Source organism: Diabrotica undecimpunctata, chromosome 4, assembly GCF_040954645.1.
Source record: "Diabrotica undecimpunctata isolate CICGRU chromosome 4, icDiaUnde3, whole genome shotgun sequence".
NCBI classification, from domain to species: Eukaryota; Metazoa; Arthropoda; class Insecta; order Coleoptera; family Chrysomelidae; genus Diabrotica; species Diabrotica undecimpunctata.
The window spans coordinates 42,316,963-42,338,290 of NC_092806.1; the positions used below are offsets into that span (position 1 = coordinate 42,316,963).

The following is a 21,328-nucleotide window of genomic DNA, read 5'->3' on the forward strand; positions in this document are numbered from 1 at the left end:
GTATTTTCGACTTCATATTTTAGTACGATTTCATATTTTTCTTCTGTTTCCTGGGTATTTTCGACTTAGAAGTAATTTTGGTAAGATATTTATTTCTGATTTAATAACTTAAGATAACTTGAATTATTTGGTTATTTCTTTCAGGATTTTTCCAAGTTCTTAAACGAATAGTTTCTCATTTGATTTGATTTATTTGAAATATTAATCATTTGGTTTTAAATTAACTAAGTCTGCATCTATATCTCCACCACTGACTGTTTGGGGTGACGCATTATCTAACCGTTTTTTTCGTCCCTGTCCCCTCGCTCCCGATTTATCGACAATACCATATGCTCCCTCTAAGTAAGGTAAACATGAATATGGCATGACCCAATTTAGTAATTAGGGTTTGGCGATAATGGCTATTATATTACAAGGTAGTGATCATTTCTATTGATTTTACAGTTTTTGGTACCTCTAGTACTAATGTTTCGGAAGTACGGTAGGAACGGAATATGCGTATTTTTACCGTTCGAAATAGAATGTGTTTGAATAACGGGGTGGGTGTTAAATTTTTTTAAGGAACAGTTAGGTGACGAATAAGAGGAATTCTTTATTGACAAAGAAATAATAATTCTTGAATTTTTACAGTTTTAAAGTATTATGGTTCAGACAATAGTACAGAGGAAGAGACGCACACCATACAAAAATAACTTCAGGAAAATAAAAAAAAATGAAAAACATAAAATAAATTATTATGCCAAATTATGCCTGATTTAGAATTTACACTCTTATACTTACAGTATCTATTACAGTCACGTCAAAGAGTTATAACCGTCATTGCTACGTAAAGTATATGAGAAAGAAAAATAAAATAGTATTTTAATGACTCTTCTTCTTATTCAAGAGCTTTTTTCCAAAAGTCGACATCAATTATGTCAAATTTTTCTTTTTCTTGACTTAGCAAATTGTTTAGTCCCAAGCTTGTCCAATCTCTTATTGCGTATGTTCTCGTCATATCTATTATGTACATATATGTCATTTTTAATCACCCATGTTTACTTATGGCCAGAGTCAGGCCATACCCGTATACATATATATATATATATATATATATATATATATATATATATATATATATATATATACGTAATAAAGCGTTTAAATATAATAATTTTATAAAATATTAGATATTAATATTGTTATTATAAAATAAAACAAAACTTATAAGCAAGCAATTACTTTAATTCAAGAAATAACTATATATATATATATATATATATATATATATATATATATATATACAGGGTGGCGCACCGAAAACGAAACAGATGCATTTACTGGCAGATCCATCATTTAAAAGGTCTTTCAACTCCCTTTACAATGATGTAAAATTCATGTACTTCAATTCAGTAGTTTTGGAGATTTATTGATTTAAAGTTTAAATACATCATCGTAAGAGGAGATCAATACATAGCAGCAAAGTTGTTAAAAAATAACGAATAAACTGACCTGTCAGCCGAGTAAATGTTGAAAATGACCACCATTACTTTCCATGCAATAATAAAGATTTTGCTGAAAACGTTGCCGGACATTTTGCAATATTTGAGGAGTAATTTGATGGCACTCATTCACAATTCTTTGTCGTAAATCTTCTAAGGATGTTGGCTGAGTAGCATAGATTTTGCTTTTTAAGTAACCCCACAAAAAGAAATCCAAAGGTGATAAATCTGGCGATCTTGGGGGCCATTCAACGGCACCTCTTCTACCAATCCATTGACCTGGAAAGGTCTGATCTAAATAATGCCGAACTCTTAATGCGTAATGTGGTGGGGCACCATCCTGTTGGAACATCAACATATTCTCAACGTATCGACCATCATTCTGATTTTCAATTATATCTGTTAGCGCAGGATCTATGGCATTTTGCAGTAATTCCAAATACATTTCACCAGTCAAATTTCCAGGTAAGAAAAAATGACCAACCAAATGATCGCCAAAAATGCCAGCTTAAACATTTAATTTTTGTGGCTGCTGTGTGTGTACCTCATGGTAAATTCTGGGATTAGAGTCCGACCAATATCGACAATTATGACGATTTACTTCGCCATTTAAAAAAAAGGAACATTCGTCGGAAAAGCAAATGTTAAATAAAAATTGTTCATCATTTGTAATTCGGTCACTCATAACTTCACAAAATTCTAATCGCTTATCAAAATCGTCTTCATTAAGTTCTTGTACAAGGTGAATTTTATACGGATGAAAATTATGGGCCTTTAGAATTCGTTGGATAGTACGTCGACTAACACCACACGAAGTTTGCAATTTGCGGGTACTTAATGTAGGATCTACAATAACTTGCCCTAAAACCCCCACTTCTGTTGCTTCGGTCCTTATAGGATTTTCAATATTACGTTTTTTATTGGCGACTGATCCAGTTTCCCGAAATTTAGCTACAAGTTCTAGAACATATTTTCGGTGCACATTATTGTTCTCATGTCGCTCATTAAAAATTTGTGCTGTTCTATTAGCGCACTGATTATTTCCGAAAAATATTTCAATAATTTCAACCCTTTCTGCCGTGGAATATACCATGGTTAATTTATGTATAAAGCAATAAATGATATTTTAACAACAAATATTGGTCAAATCAATCGCAAACTAATGTACTATTTCCTATTTAAAATAAGTACGTGGCATTCTCTACTTATCTTTCTTCAAGAAACAACTTTTTTTGTCACAAAGGACACTTCAATTGGTATTTTTATTATTAATAAACCATGGGCGTAGTAAATAAAAGCATTTACTTATCAAGAAAATGCTTTTACTCAAATTTCTTCTGAAAGAAGTACAAACTAATTTGATGTACCTATTAAAGTCTACTTTAAACTTTAAATCAATAAATCTACAAAACTACTGAATTGAATACATGAATTTTACATCATTATAAAGGGAGTTGAAAGACCTTTCAAATAATGGATCATTCGACCCCCCTTTTCATTTAAGATTTTAGGAATGATGCCACCCTCGCTTAAGGGGCTGCAAATGTTAAAGTGATTTTATGCCAATTTTGTGTCCCCCTCGAAAACAAAATCGACGGGTCCGAGCGTTTTTTCAAAAAAGGAATCATCTGCCAGTAAATGCCTCTGTTTCGTTTTCGGTGCGCCACACTGTATATATATATATATATGTATACATGGTTATTTACTTAAAAAACAATATGTGATAATATGTTTTCAAAGTTTTCTATCAAAAAGTTATGTCGCCTAGCTGTACTAAGTTTAATTGACACAAAAACTAAAGTCTGATGACCACGCACAAATGCATTCACAGCGTGTCACAGTCATAAACCCTTCGGTTTTTTTAAATGAGGAAGATAATACGGAACACTTACTGAATCGTTTGAATTTTCTTCAAATCGGATTTATATGTTATCCAAGGCGGTTTTGTATAAAAAATTATTAAGGCCAAAATTATTAAAATTATTATTAGCCAGCAATTTTAGTTTTTGGTGGTTAATAACCAAAAAATTATGTAGGTCGTTAAATAAAAATAAACAAAAACAGTTCTCACACATCAAAACACTACACAAATTAAATAATTTGGAAGGATACCCTACATTAGGAATCTTTTTGTAAGTATGTAAAAATTATTTATACAAAAGAAAATGAGCTAATGAATAATGAATGAAATAAAGCACATGAAGTGTATTGGCAAATATATAAATGGGAATATATTTAATGTGTATATAGGAGGATAGATTGATATAAAACTAGCCTTTGATAAAAAAAACAAGTTTTTTAGAATTAAATCGATTTATTTCTTAACATAGTCCCCTTTCAGCTCGATACACTTAGTAAGACGATGTTCCAATTTTTTTATCCCATCCGAATAGTACTTTTGCTCGAGCTCTTCAAAACAGGCCGAAGTTTCAGCGACAACTTTATCATTTGTTGCGAAACGACGTCCTCCGAGCCATTTTTTTGGGTTTGGAAAATCGGTGAGCCGGTGCATTGTCTTGGTGAAAGAGCACTTTTTTGCGTTCCAAACCGGGGCGTTTTCGACGCAATTCGGCATCAAATCGATCCAATAATGCTGCGTAGTACTCACCATTGATTGTTTTTCCTTTTTCCAAGTAGTTGATGTGGATGATGCCCTTCACGTCCCAGAAAACAGTCGCCATCACTTTGCCGTCCGAACGTGCACTCTTTGCCTTCTTCGGCGGCCCTTCGCCGCGTTTGTGCCACTGTTTCGACTGTTCCTTGGTTTTCGGTGTGTAATAATGCACCCAGGTTTCATCAACGGTGATAAATCGGTGAAAAAAATCCTTCGGATCGCACCGTATCGTCGCCAAAAGCGTCTCCGAAGTGGTCACACGTTTTTGCATTTGATCGATTGTTAGCAAACGCGGCACCCATTGCTCGGATAGCTTTTTCATGTCCAAATGATGTTGAATGATGTTGTATACGCATTCCTAGGAAATGTTTAGGACCTCTATTTACTCGCGAAGCTTAATTCAACGATCAGCCATAACCATGTCATGGACTTTGTTGATTATTTCCGGCGTGGTGACTTCATTTGGTCTCCCTGGACGCTCATCATTAAAAACACTCGTATGACCACGAACAAATTCAGCTTTCCAAAATTTTACTGTTGCTAACAAAGGTGCAACCTCACCATAAACTTCTTCCAGGTCGGCTTTGATTTGCACATTCGTTTTACCCTTTTTTTGGAGGAACATAGTCACCGAATGATACTCGACTTTTTCCATTTTTTCGAAAACACAAAATTTGCTTGTATTTGACGGCTGTAAAAACCAAACTAATTGTTTTTAAAACTTAAAATTTTGACAGACGTCATGTCATGAATGGCAAATCTCAACACCGAAACCAATTCGGTATCAAGTAGCGCCATCTATCAAAGGCTAGTTTAATATCAATCCATCCTCGTATAAACCACCACTGTTTTATTAGTAGATTGACAATAATCCATTCTTCTTCTTCTGGTTCCTATCCGTTTCGGATGTTGGAAATCATATTGGCAATCATGACCTTGCTCGCTGCGGCTCGAAACAGCTCCGTTGAGGTTTTCTTAAACCATGTTCTTAAATTCCGCAGCCATGATATTCTCCTTCTACCGGGTCCTCGCTTACCTTTGACTTTACCTTGCAATATAGACTGCAGCAGGGAGTAACGGTGCTGATTTCTCATAACGTGTCCCAGATATTGCAATTTTATGCGTTTGATCGTAAACACAATGTCTGGTTCCTTCTTCATTTTTTCTAGAACTTCCTTGTTCGTGATCCTTGCTGTTCATGATATTCTCAGCACTCTTCTATAAAGCCACATCTCAAATGCTTCAAGTTTTTTAATAGTGGTGTCTGTAAGCGTCCATGCCTCCGCCCGGTAACACAACACATAGAAAACATAGCATCTCAAATGTCTCATTTTTGTATCTAGGGATATGTTGTGACTTTTGAAGATGACGCTTATTTTGTTAAAGACCGTTCTTGCCTTTCCTATGCGGCACTTTATTTCCTGTACATTGCTCCACTGTTCGTTTATAATAGTTCCCAGGTAGCAATACTGTTTTACTCGCTCTATCTGCGTCCCATTAATGTAAAGATGAGCCCCATTTATATTCTCCTTACTGATAATCATTTGTTTCGTTTTGTGGGTATTAATGTTTAGTCCGTACTGTTGACTGTACTCGTTTATTCTGTTCATTAGCCTCTGAAGTCCCTCTAAACTATCTGCTATCACCATGGTGTCGTCGGCATATCTAACATTGTTTACTCTTTCACCATTTAGAAGGATGCCTTCGTCTATTCCGTAAAGAGCCTCGTTAAAAATTTTCTCTGAGTACATATTAAATATCAACGGCGATAGGATACATCCCTGTCTAACTCCGCGTAGTATTTTTATGTGATCTGTTTCTTCTCCGTTAATTTTCATGTATGCGGTCTGATTCCAGTATAGTTCTGAAATTATTCTGAGGTCTTTGTCATCCAGGTCTGCTTCTTTTAAAATGTTTATCATCTTTTGATGTTGAACTCTGTCAAATGCCTTTTCATAGTCGATCAAGCACGCGTATACGTGGCAGTTAACGTCCCTGCATCTTTGAATCAGTACCTGTACTCCGAAAAGTGCCTCTCTGGTACCCACTGCGTTAATGAAGCCGAACTGTCTGTCCGATATTTGTTCCTCGCACTTCTTATAAATTCCAATAATCCATAAGGAACATTAATGCACTCTAAATATATTTAAATATCTGTTGGCGTGGATTGGTTGTCTGAAAATAACTTTAATCAAAGCACGGCTAACGTCTGTAATATTAAGGCGAAGTAAGTAAACTGTCAAATTGGTACTACCATCCACCGCCAACTATTAACATTTTCAGATTACCCTGCAAACTCGCTCCACAAAAAAATATTTTTTGTGCTATTTTAATCAGTTCGTCCCAGATCAGTTAGCGAGTCTAGGTACCTTAAGGCATTGGTACTATTTTAATTTATTGGGTATTATATCTTTAATAAGTTTACTACTGTGAGTATTATTAGATTTTGCGAAGAGTCCGCAGTGACTATTCGTGTACTGGTCCATTTGAGTGGCATTACAAGTTTAAGTAAGTTTTATGCGTACGCGTGTACGCGTTCTATAGATTAAATTTTAAAATAAAAATTATTTTAAATTCTTTAGGTATTATGACAGATTACGAAAGAGAACAAAAAACGTCTTCATCGGCTAAAAGAAGAATGTTTGGCTGGTGGCTAATATTCTGCAACAACAAAACAACATTTTTTATGTTTAAAAGATTTCATAATAATTTATACTAATTATTAAGAAGATGGCTTGAAGTTATAAAAAATTCTTAATTTTCACGTTGGTTATTTGTTAACCCAAGTTGCATTTTGCAGATGATTGCTGATATTCATAATTGCGTAGTGACAGTCAGCAGCGACTATTGGTGTTTCAAAAATAGATGCGAATACTGTAGTTTTACGATCATTTACCATTTTTGTTTTAGAATTTTTTGAAAACGATTTTCGGATTGGAAATTGGAAAAAAAATAATAATTTGTCAATTATTTGTAAAGAGCTAATGCTTGCCTCGGAACTAAAAAGCCTAATGCTTGCCTCGGAATTTCGGACGGATTATATGGAAAAAGACACAAGCTACGGAAACGGGTATTGAATATTGGTACATGGAATGTCCAGGGAATAAGAGTAAAAATGGAAGAAGTTATTCATGAACTGAAAAACGCCAACATGGATATAGTAGTCTTGACGGAGACTAAGAAAAAAGGAACTGGCACAGAAACTGTAAATAACTATACACACATATTCAGTGGTATCCCAAAACACCAAAGAGCAAAGAGAGGAGTCTCTGTAATGATACACAAAAAATTCAAACACAAAATAACTGATTTCGAGACAATCGACGAAAACATCATACGTGTTAATATCAACATAAATCAAACGCCAATGACAATTCTTGGAGTCTACGCCATCTCAGATGACGAATCAATTGCTGCTAAGGACGAGTTTTTCGAAAAATTGAACGACATAATCACCAACATAGGAAAGTCACGAGAACTGATAATACTGGGAGATCTGAATAGCCGGGTGGGTCAAAGAATAAACAGTGAGGTGATCGGTCCCTACGGTGAAATAAACCTGAATGACAATGGAGAAAGGCTGATCCAAGTGTGTCAGAGTCATACTCTGAGAATAATGAACGGCTTCTATAAACACAAGGATATTCACAAATACACATGGGTACAACATACAAGGAATCTAAAATCGATCATTGACTATGTAATAGTCAAACAAAGCACTACCTTAAAAGTGAATGATGTAAGAGTACTTAGAGAACCGACGTGTGGTTCCGACCACTATATAGTTAGGACAAAAATGGTATTTCCTTGCAACAGAGAACTGGATCCGACATTACGAAAATCTATTAACAGAAAACAGAGAGGAATATAGAGAAATGTCTCCAACTGAAATACACATACAAGGAGAAACGATAAACATCGATGAGAGGACTGTCATAAAAACGATACAACTACTAAAAAATGGTCGAGCTGCAGGTCCGGAGGGAATTTCAGCAGAACTAATCAAATGCGGTACTAACAAACTGTTTGAACGATTAACCTGGTGTATAAACCAATATCTAAACGGTGCACCAGTCCCGCATGAGTGGAAAGTATCCTTCATATCATCTATACATAAGAAGGGAAGTAAACTGGACTGCTCAAACTATCGAGGTATATCAGTAACCAGTACCTTAAGTCGCCTATATGGAAGGATACTTCGAGACATTATCGAACAAGAATATAAGGAACAAGAAGAAGAGGAACAATCTGGCTTTAGAGCGGGAAGGAGCTGCACCGATAATGTGTTTGTTTTGAAACAAATAATAGAAAAAAGATCAAGTACCAATCAAGAAACCCACCTTATGTTTATAGACCTTCAGAAGGCCTATGATACTGTACCCGCTAAAAAGCTATGGAAAGTTTTGCAGGAAACAAACATTAACCACACAGTAATTAACGCCCTTAAACAGCTTTATGAAGGATCAACGTCGGGAATAAAAATTGGAAATAGACTTTCAAAAAAATTTCCTGTAAACAAGGGACTCCGGCAGGGGTGTTGCATATCCCCCACATTGTTTAAAATCTACGTGGCGAAAGCACTGTATCAGTGGAAAAGAAAGTGCAGAGGAATGGGCATTGACCTGGGAGAAACTTGCCTATATACCCTACAGTTTGCAGACGATCAAGTCCTTATAGCCAACGATAAAGAAGACCTGACATATATGGCCAGAAAACTACAGGAAGAATACAAGAAGTGGGGTTTAGAACTCAATACACAAAAAACAAAATATCTCCCAATAGGCGCAGAACTATCCAACATTCAGATGGACACAACCGAAATTGCATTCTGCACTGAATATACCTACCTAGGAATTGATTTCGACACCACAGGCACAGACAATAGGGAAATTAGAAAACGAATAACCCAGGCCCGTAGAACAATTGGATGCCTTAACGGAGTTCTTTGGAGCTCAGAAATTGGTAAAAGACGAAAATACAATATATATGAATCTCTCATAAAAACCAGCTTAACCTATGGTACAGAGACATGGAGATTAACAGAAAGCAATAAAAGAAAACTCGAAGCAACAGAAATGGATGTATTTAGACGATCACTTCAAATATCTAGAGCAGACAGAATTAGAAACGATGACATAAGAAATCGGATGTTGGTAGATGGATCACTGGCAACAGACATAGAAAGGAAACAACTTATATGGTATGGCCATGTTCAAAGAATGCCAGAAACAAGACTACCAAAAATCGCCATGAAATGGATACCACCAAATCGTAAGAAACGAGGAAGACCAAAAAGAACATGGAAGGAGGGAATAACAAAGGCAATGAGCTCCCGAGACTTGACCGAAGAACAATGGAATGATAGAAATTCGTGGAAATTAGGCATCGGACAACGACGCAAGACGTTTTGAAACCGATATATATATATATATATATATATATATATATATATATATATATATATATATATATATATATATTGTAACGATTGGGGTTTATAGAAAATAATTTATAAGTTATATACTACATAATATTAGATATAAAAAAGTATTTGATTATTTTAAATAAGTTATATACTAGAGAATTTTATAAAAATATATTTATGTGAGGGCATTTTAAGAAATTAGCATATAATAATTGTAAAAAGTTGTATTTTAATATTGTAAATATATATAAGTGAGCCATGTGCATAGGCAACCAAAAATACTCTCGGAGTAATTTGACAGATAGAAATTAATCATAAGGGAATATAAAGTGGGGTTATATAATATATTGTTTGAAATGTGTATTTTATTAAATTAGAGTGTTAGTTACTAATTTAATTATATATTCTGATCTGAAAAGCCTAAATGTAAACAAAATTATTAATAGAAAAGAATGGAATTCTCTGGATCTCCGGAGATGGCCATGTTTGCGAAATGGTTTGTTCCAGAAAATTCATACAAGTATGAAATAGAACAAATTGGAACATGATCTCTTACGAGATGGTTCTAGAATATCAAAAAGATATAAATACCCGTGATTTGGATTCAAGATGGCAGTTTTGGAAGTTTTTAGTCAGAAGTCAGGCCAGTTCATTATGAAAGTTAATAGACACATTTAGTTAGTGAATAGTGAAGAAAATTGTTCATAATTTTCAAGAAGTCAGTCAGAAAAGTTTAGTAAGAAATATGAAAGTTAGTTGGAGTCAGTGAATCAGGTACAAATAGTCGAATTGTTTAATATAGTGAGTTAAATGAAGATTAAAAATTATGCATATAATTAATGCACATTTATAATTATACACAAATAATTATTGAAGATTATAAAAGTATATTGGAAGAAATTAAATTATATTATGGTTGGAGATTAGTATAAATCAACTTATAATAATTGGATATTGGTATATTGAAAAGAAGAATAAATATAAATGCTGTTTGCTGGTTTGGTTGGTGGTGTATAAATGCTGGTGAAGAAAACTATATCTTAAATTGGTAGAAGCTGATAATTGGAAAAAGTAATTTCACAAAAAACAAGGATAACTGAAGTACGAAGACATTCAGTGGTGATTAGAATCTATATAGTAGAAAACAGTTCATTTAGGCATTCAGTGAAAGAAAGGTACAAAATTTTGTTAATATAATTTAGTTAGTGTCATAACAATTTCAATTTTGAAGATAGTTTTGTTTAAATTTTAGATTGTCTATAGAATTTAATTAGTTTTATAAGAATATCAGTTTAAAGATAGTTTATTTTAAATTTACATTGACTAGGTTAGATATATATGTGTGTTTCATAATAGTTATAATAAAGATAATTTAAAAAAGTACTTACAAGCTAATTCTTTGAGAACCGCGATAAAAACCCTATATATTATATTATTAAAAATACTCATTGCTCATCATTCAAACAAAAAACACATCATAACAATATATATATATATATATATATATATATATATATATATATATATATATATATATATATTTGTAAAGAGCAAACAGTCTAGTTTTTCCTGCATTTTCTAAAAATTTTAGCACGCTAATTAGAACGCTTTAATGTTTTAGCACGCTGATTATTTTATTTCATAATATAGTTCACACTGTATAAATTCTCTGTAATACATGTGCAATAAATTTACTGTGAGTGGCATACAAAATAAAAAACAATAATTGTTTGAATTTATTTCTTTATTGTATTAAATATAGAGATAACATCGCAACGCTTTATCATTCCATCTAGTAGAATTAGATCTTAGTCCATTCCTGAACGGCTAGACAGCATAGTAACCCAGTGCAGGAGGCAAAATACCTGTAATACATAGCACATGAAAAAACCTATTTCTACATTTTTACCACGACGCGATATGTGGGTACCTGTAACTTTTTGCAGCAGATGCACAACTCCTGACACAGTAAGAAAATAAGTATCTAGTGCAGATGACTCGGAGTCTGCGACTGGTTTTATCTAATAGTTACAAGGTGGTTGATTTTTTCAGTTAAGTTATGAGGCGCGATATTACAAAGTGGCCCAAAAAAGTAATACCCTTTATAAATTAGGTAATTATTTTCTAGATTTTGTTTTAAAAAGCAGATACAAATAAAAACATTTTAAAGTTGAATAATTATGTAATACAATATATCAATTCAATATAAAAATACACAATAGATTTAAAAAGTTGTTAAAAAAGTTAACCAAACATTTGTTCTAACAACAAAACACTAGTCTAGAAATAAAACTATTATTGAAAAATGATATGAACAGTTGAAAAACATAACTATAGTCCGTCTAGAAAGTATCCGGAATTTTATATTTTTCCTAATTTTAATAGATTTACTTTTTGTACCATTTTAAGACAAAAGTAATGCATCAAGTAGATTATGCCGATAGTAGGTTATGGACAAAATCGCATCAAAAAGTGAAAGAATTATCTGGAAAATCACGAACAAATACACCTAACCGATTAATTGATAAAACCAATAAACCTGTTAATAACGCAATTGAAATAAAACAAGTATGGACTAAATATATTGAAGATCTTTTCATGGACACAAGAACGGAACCAACACAAAAAACGGGGAAGGTCCAATAATATTAAAATCTGAAGTCCAACATGCTATAAACAACTCAAAAACTGGCAGAGCCCCGGGGCCAGATGAAGTTCATATCGAGTTGATTAAACTTTTAGACGAAAACAATTTAAGTGCAATAACTATACTATCTAACAACATATACAAATCTGGTAAGATACCTACAGAATGGCTGCTATCGACCTTTGTTTCGCTACCAAAAACCAAGAACCCCAAACACTGTAATGGTTATAGATTAATCAGCTTAATGTCACACTTATTAAAAACATTTTTAAAGATTATATATGCAAGAATATTCAGAGAGTGCGAAGCGGATATGAGTAATAGACAGTTTGGCTTTCGTAACGGCTTCGGAACAGTTGAAGCTTTGTATAGTTTCACAACTCTTGCCCAAAAATGTCGAGACCAACAAAAAGGTCTTTTCGTTGCGTTTATAGACTATAAGAAAGCTTTCGACAAAGTTAAACATAACATTCTTATAGAATGTCTATAAGTCTATAAGAGAAAAGGACTCATGACATTAACATAGTGAGAAATCTCTATTGGAACCAACAGGCTGTGGTAACATTAGATGGAAATACCACGGATGCGCAACAGATAAGTAGAGGAGTGAGACAGGGCTGTGTACTTTCACCATTACTATTTAATATATAATCTGAAGAGTTATTTACGCAAGCACTTGAAAACTGTAGGGAAGGGATCAAGATAAATGGTGAAAATATAAATAACATCCGTTATGCTGACGATACAGTCATTATCGCTGAAAGTGAGACAGACCTGCAGACGTTACTAAACATAATTTGTGATACTGGGGAACAGTTTGGTTTAACAATAAACACAAAGAAAACAAAAACCATGGTTACCAGTAAGACGGGCAAAGTCGTTACAAAAATCCAGATAAAAAATGCAGATATTGAGCAAGTGGGCAAAATGAAATACTTAGGAGTCTTACGGAAGATCTGAATCCGAAATCAAAAATTCGCTTAAGAATAGAGCAATCAAGAGCAGCCTTTTTGAAGATGAGGAAATTTCTGAAAATCCGATTTCGGATGGTAAAATGTTATATCCACTCTATTCTTCTTTATGGTGTCGAAGCCTGGACTGTTAATGTTGACTAAATGAGAAAACTGGAAGCTTTTGAGATGTGGTTTTTTAGGAGAATTTTGAAGATACCATGGACCGATCATATAAGGAACGAAATGGTGTTGCACAGAATGGGAAGATACAGAGAATGTTTGACCACCATTAAAAGGCGAAAGTCAGCATATTTGGGTCACATACGTAAAAATAATAAGTACGAGTAGTTGCACCTGATAATGAAGGTTAAAATCAAAGGAAAGAGGGATCCTGGTAGACGACAAATATCCTGGCTGAAAAACATTTGCGACTGGACCGGGTTAAACACACAGACGCTCTTAAGAAAAGTAGAAGATAGAGATGAATTTGCAATAGTTATAGCCAACCTTCATTAGTGGTGACGGCACTAGAAGAAGCAGAAGAAGAATTTGATGGTTAAAAATTAAATGATCTAGTATTATTTATTATCTTAGTGGGAGTTACATTTAGGTAAATGGTAAACTATCAAAAATGTTATTTTAAACATATAAATTGACCGATGACTCTTATCGTATTTTTGCTTTGTAATATCGTGTTTATGCTTTGTCTACTATATTTTTCAATTCTCTTTGATCCTGAATCATTTCTTTTCAGTCCTGAATCAATTCCATCTTTGATACATCCTCCAGTAGTTGGTCTTTCCATCGTATCTTTTTCTTGGTCTGTTTATTACTGGTTTCCAGTTCTTTGCATGTATTCAAACCATCTCAGTATTTGCGCTTTAATAAATTTTACTATGTCTTTCCCTTCGGTAATATTTCTTATTTCATGGTTCATTAGTCTTTTATATTCTCCTTGTTCTGTCTTTATTGGGCCGTGTATTCTTCTCATAATTTTTCTATTACTTAATTATTCTTACTTTTTCTTCATATTTTTTCGTATGACACATTACTTCCGCCTCATACGCTATCACCGGTCTAATAGCCCGGGATTCACGGGTTAACTTTAGTAAACCTAAGCAACAATACCGGAGATTGGGTAACCAACTCCAGTGGAAAGTAGGGTCAGGTCCGACGAGGAAGGGAAAAGTGGTCCCTCAAAAAAGTAGAGCTTAAAGAAGATGCCAAAGACATCCATAGGAAAGTAAAGTTCACAATATATAAAACCGTCATATGATCTATAGCAACATATGGCGCAGAAACATGGATCATTACACAAAAAAAAACAATAAACCATATTATTAGTTTTGGAAGAAAGCTCTTAAGAAGAATATTGGGGCCCATTTACAACAATAGAATGTGAAGAATAAGGTTCAACCAATAGTCACATCAATATTACAAAGAATCCTCCATAACAAATTATGTAAAAATACAAAGATTGCACTGAGCAGGCCACCTTATAAAAATGTATAATAATAAAACAACAAAAAGTAGGAGCTTAGAACAATTAGTGGAACTATGATGGGACGTCGGTCAGTAGAAAATCCAAGGAAGCGGTGGATAGGCAAAGTAAGAACCGATACTAAAGAGATAATGAGGTGGATAACTGGAGAAAAGTAGCCAAGGAAAGAAATACTTGGAGGCGGATGCTGGGAGAGGATAAGTCCCTAAGTCCTGAAAATTCCAGAGTAGGAAGAAAATAAATTTTATTGTGTGTAATAAAATATACATAAACAAAATCCAACGTTTTTAGTGAACATAAAATATATGAAATTAAACAGTCGACTTTTCAAGTGATTAGAATTAAATTTTAAATTTTAAATATTGTTTGATGCCCACTGATCATCGCCTAATTACTAACCGATCTTTTTATATGGCTTTTACTTTAGTAAATGTTTATTTAGCTAGCTTGTGGTAATAAACATCAAGTATTTATGCCATGTATGCCTTTTAACTTCGATCAATTTGGCGTTTACTGTGTAACTAGTCATATTTTTTGGTTTCAACATTCTATTATATCTACTAATGACTAATGTCATTTTGCCGATAGTCTTCATTTTCTTTTTTTAATTGGAATGTAGTAAAAATATGTAATTTATTCTTTTAGAACTTTTGATTTCTAAACATTGTCTATTTATAATTATTATACTTACATATCTTAATAAAATCTGTGCCACCATGTATAAGTTAATATTCTCAGCTACAACTAACGACGGTGTCATTTTCAGTTTCTTAATCTTCTTGCGATCGTATGTATGTGTGAGTTCTTAAGGTGTACCTGCAGTCAAGGTGGCTCGTGCTTGTATTTTTAGACTCGTCCATTTGTACGTAGATGCGGGCACCCTTACCAATATTCTAGAATTCCATAATAAAGTATCGTAATTGTCCATTTACCAGGTATATCAGATTCATTACGCTAACGATATAAAGCGTTTAAAATAATTAGTGCTCTGAAGTTAATTTGTTGTGTGATCATATTTATTATTCAAGTCAATCGGAAACTGAGACTACGAAATAGTAGCCTTTATGTTAAACAGGTCAATGCAGATGATACTAGAGGCACACTTTTTATCTAGATTACTTCTACACAAAAAACACATCCTGTCAATTATATTAAACCGAGGTATTGAAATTACGTATATTAAACCTGCTGCTACCCTCTTATTTAACATAATCTGTACATTTTTTTTTCAATTTGCGAATAGAGCATAAAATTATTATAATGTTAGATAAAAAATTAAACATATTAAATTGTTTTAGTCACAATAATTTTAAGATATATTTGAAACATTTAAAAACCCATAACTCAAATTACGAACTAGCAGCTTTTTCTAGTCAGTAAAAAATTTCAATAAAAAATTAGCACAATGATAAATATATAAACTAATTGCAAACCTTCCTTATCTTTGTTGACAGAATTTTGAGTCAGCGAAGCTTAGCGCCTAGTGTCATTCTTAAATATTTTGTTATATTGTATGTTGGTTTTTTATTAGTAAAGATGACGTGGATATATTTACTTTGTTCGGCTTCATATAACATATTTTAATCCAAGTATAAATCTGGTCTATATATGTTTGCAATTCCTTGTCAGCATCTTCGTCTTTTTCAATAGCCAGTACCAGTATCGTCAGTGGTAAAGTTTAAGGTAAAGAGTAGTATTTAACCCTAAACTCCTATCGTGTATTTACACCCACACAACTACTATCGTGGGGAGATAAACCAAATTTTAATAACCTCTAAGCAAAATATAAAAATATATTTATTTTTTTTTGCATTTTTAATCAATGCATGTGTATATAAAAAAGAGGTTTTTTGTAAACTTAAATTTTATTTTAAGAAAATTAAAATGCTATAATAAAAATTATAAATCTTTAGAAAAGAAATTTTGATACAAAACATAAATTATTATAACAAAAAAAATATCTTTAATTGAAATTAACGGTTCATTTTCTGAAAAGTAGTTTATAATAGAAAAGTCTTAACCTAATACAGAAGAAAATCATAATAGAGTAAACATGTAAGTGTTTATTTATTCTTTGCACATGGTACAGGTAACTCTATGAAGTGAATATATTTTGCAAATGGTCCTATGACATTCTGAGCAAAATCTCGAATGTTTGTTATCCTCACCTCTGGGACACAAGTAGCACCTACGTCTTACAACTGGCCTTTCTGGTCTAGTCTGATCTTGATGAGTAATTTTATTTTCTAATGCTTTGAAAATTATCGAACGTAATTTTCTAGACAAATTAAGCATTGCAAATTTTACTTCTAACTTTTCATTTATATGACCGATTCCCAGCTCTTGACTAAAATCCGATCTATTTTTTCTAACCCCAGGATTAGCATCCTGGAAAGGGCATCGCTGGCTTCTTTGACCTGAACGATAAAGTGCACATTTTAGATCAAGTGCATTAACGCCCCGTTTCGACGAATTGTAAAAAGCTATTTTATCGGGTTTTTTCCTTTCCTGGCCAACAGATTTGTCATGATGCATGGACGATAACATAATTACACTTTAATTTTTTTAGGGACATATGATACGATTGTATTGTCCCGTGTAAAAACAAATAAGCACTTATTCGCTCTGTGCGTGACCAAGGTAGGGGTACCTTGAAACGATGCCAGCGTGCGTATCGGCGAAATATAACAAAATTGGACCTTTTGGATCTTTTTACGCATAAATTTGATCAAAAATGGGTGCAAATACATGTTGCGTAAACATTACATATAAATTAGAGAAAAAAAAAAGATGGATTCGTGCTATTAATATGAAAAAGTAAATATCACATAATTTCATTTGTATGCAATTGAAATAGGAAAAATTTAAATAATTTACCTTAAATGATAATATTTCATAAAGCTTTAAGCTAACTGCAGCCTGCCGGATGAGTTTAGCTTTTATATCATAATTTTTCTATTATTGTTTTTAATTACATGCTCTTCCACATGCAAAAACTTGATTTGCCAGTACTAGATTTTTCCCTGTCTTTTCCGTTTGGGGTTGAAAAGATAAAGTTAATGAATTTTTAGAAACCCAGTTTTTAATACTAAATTTATTTTGTACATAAACTAAAAAAATATAATTAAAAAACTAATCATTAATACCTGTCAATTTCGTATCTATTTAACCTATGTTTAACCTCAAATTGGGAGGTCCAAAACTGTCAGATGAAGGCGGTAGATGTCGCGTCAGTCACGCACGGAGCGAATAAACTTCGTAATTTTTATTTGATTAAAATTGTGGAGGATTTTCTTTCTTATTTTTACGTATTGTGCCTACATAGGTAAGTCGAAGTTTTTTAGTTTATTTACCAGCTCTATTAAGGCGAACTAATTATCACCAGTGACATTTCGGTTACTATTGGTAATTGGTTCCACTAAAGCAAGTGTTAAATTGCTGCAAGTCGATTTCCATTGGCCTTCTTTTGATCTTTTATTTTATGATTGTCAAATCTTATTACTGTGAGAAGATATAAGAAGCATTCTTTTGACGTTGTATCACGAAAAATTGACCTACCTAAAACAACTGTCGAAAATAATAAACCGACATGCTCATAACTAGACTTTAGTACACCTGAAATACTTAAAGCCATTGGGAAAGACCAAAAAAAGCCTTAAGTTCACCTTCGTTTAGAAGATCGACAAAAGTACAGGTATCCCCATAATTCACACTGAGCTCGGTAATTTTTTTATTTGTGTACTCTAGAATAGAGGCCAATATGTCAGAAGTTAGAAGAAGTGACCGGAATTTAATTGGAATGGATGTTTTTGTTGCTAAGGCAGGTTCACGAAGAGCAGGAAGGTGTGTAATAATGTTCTGTGCGCGAGTTTTTGATGGTGCCGGAGCATTTTTAGCTCACTTATATCTGTTCCATCCATAGTAAAAATTTGTTTCATTATTATATGTTGTTTTACATTCGTCGCTTGAATAAGTCACTTACGTCAATTTCTAAATCTGTGTAGTGATCCGAGTGTTCACTTTCACTGTCAATATTCCTCTTATTAGAATCACAATAAGTGTCAATATTTTAGGTTGGCTCCTGCTGGGATTCGAGAAAGTCAAAAACATTATCACTTGTCAGTCACCCTATTTCCGCTAATTCTTAAAGACATTTTATTGTATTATCTTGACTAATAATAACGTAACTACTATAATGGGGTCAAATCCAACCAGAACTCAGCAACAGGTATGCACTATCAAACTAATCATGTGCTACTAAGCGGCATGCTAAACTACGTACTTAATTTGGAGGATACATGGAATAACAAGGTCGTTTGCCAAACTGTCTACCAATGTCGCATGAAAGTTCAAGTCCTGGGGTCAAATTTGATCCCACGATAGAAGTTTAGGGTTAAGGTAAGTTTACATAGGTAAATCATTGGGCCTACCCTAAATTATCTTGCACTCCTGCTTAATTTCTCTTTCTTCCATCCATTTCTGATCTCTTTTCAGTATATTAAAACCCTTGTTCTTTATATTAGTCCAGGGATATAAGCAATTTTTCATGACACTCGTCCGGCCAGGCAAACGACAGTTGTTTTGAGTAGTATGGTCCTCTGTAACAAAAACCTATATGTTTCCTGCAGTCGATTTTTTGGACTTAATTAGTTATTAACAAATAAAGGTCAAAAAACGGAAAAATTTTGCTTTTTTCGTCCATCAGCAAAAAGTGAAGCATTTTAGACAAATTTTAGAAGAAAAGAAACTTATAAGTCATTTAAAAACCTTTAAAATGGCGTTTTCTAAATGTTTCTATCCTTATTTGTTGCTTGGAAAGTTGCAAAATAAGTCAAAAATTTCGGTTTTTTATAAATGTTAATTAACTTAAAATGTTAACTTTTTTGAAAATAAACTTATAACATTTATATTTCATAGAATGCTGTGTCTATGAGTTCTTAAAATATTGTTAAAATTTCAAAGTGATCGGTCAAATAGTTTAAGAGTTATTTTATTTGTTTATCCCAAATTAATTTTTTTTGCAACAATAAAAGTCAGAAAATTATATAGTTTTAGTAATTGTAATGATAGTTTCTTGAAGAAGAAGACTTGTTCTATTATTAACATTAAAAAAAAATTAAGAAAATTAATTTTAAATATTGCAAAATAATTTTGCAAAAACATGTCGATTTTTTGCTTATAAACAATTAGAATAACTTTTTAACCATTGCCTGCAAGAATATTATTTTTTTATATTTAAGAAGCCTGAATTTTTTCACAAATTTAAAAGAAAAAAAATTTGTCCCAAAATAATTTGGGACAAAGTTAGCCTCTTTGTTTATTTTATTCATAGCAGCTTTGTTTATAATAATTAATAAATCTTATTAGCGTTATTTAAAATAAAATACTTTATAGTTTTAACGTACCAAATTCTAAAAAGATTGCCCTTCGACGAAATCGTCCACAAAGCTTCAAAATGTGGTCCTTAAAATCGGCTGGCTTCGAAACTCACGGAAGCCGAAGGGAGGGGGAAGGAGCTGTTAGCTGTATCGCTGGTTCTTATTTATGGGTTTCAACGTTCCTTTTTTAATTTGTATGTACTGTTTGCGTACATTACGAATATGCATTATTTCAATAAATTGTTAAATAAACTATCTAATTTGCTTCAATTTTTTTTTCAATTTTTATTATAATATTTGAGATAATTTTTATTTAAAAATATAAATATTTATAATTAATTTATACCTCTTTAATAAAATTGTAAATAATTTATTTATAATAGATTTTATGAAAACAACAAATTGTCCTAATCAATTGTTTCTAAAAATAGTATTGCTTTGGAAATATTAATTAAAATAATTTTTCTAATGTCTATTCTTTATTACTTTATTATTATTCTTTTTAAGTTAGAATTAATTTCATGTTATCGAATGAACTATCCTACAATAAAGTCGTCCCAAGAATGCAACTCAGTAATATTGGCAATATAATTTTAAAGTTATCTACTTTAAAATATATGTTTATATATATATATATATATATATATATATATATATATGTATATATATATATATACATATGTATATTTTTATATATATATATATATATATATATATATATATATATATATATATACAGGGTGATTGATTAGTGTAAGGATTAGTTTTAAAATTAGTTACAATCTTACAGGCTGTTCCATAAGATGGTGCCAGACCAAACTTTTGTTTTTTTCTGCTTCACTTCCACATCACAACAATGTACATTTTTATTATATTATACCGGGATTTAAAAAGTTCTAACCAATATTACCTAAAAATCGTATCAAGTTTAACTCCCTGTATAATTAAAAAGGAGTATAGGAACATTGATATATTGCAACCACAGTTTTTTAATAATTGTTAAAAATTATAAAACATATTCGTTTTTATAATATTCGTTAAATCAAATACATGGCAAGTCAAAATGCAAGTACATTATTTTCTTGGTAATTTTAAATAGAACACCCTGTATTTTAGATCACTATCAAAAAGTACTAATATCGTACTTCAAATTTTTTAAAGTACTCCCTATACCTAAAGTTATCAGTTTTCTAGATATTTTTATTTTTCTATCAAAGTATTAATTTGGTAGATATTTTAACGTTTACCAATAATTATTTTGAGTCGGCCATGATTGATTTGTCAGAAACCAGTATTTCAATAGCCAGTACCAGTATCGTCAGTGGTAAA

The 21,328-nt window shown here is 32.3% G+C and overlaps 1 protein-coding gene across 1 annotated transcript; it reads left to right on the top strand.

Annotated features, from left to right (window-relative positions):
- The first annotated feature begins 7,210 nt into the window (after positions 1-7,210).
- Positions 7,211-7,966, top strand: LOC140438629 (uncharacterized). Its single transcript, XM_072528288.1, has one exon. It carries the CDS (start codon positions 7,211-7,213, stop codon positions 7,964-7,966), a length of 756 nt encoding a protein of 251 aa, XP_072384389.1.
- The last annotated feature ends 13,362 nt before the right edge of the window (positions 7,967-21,328 follow it).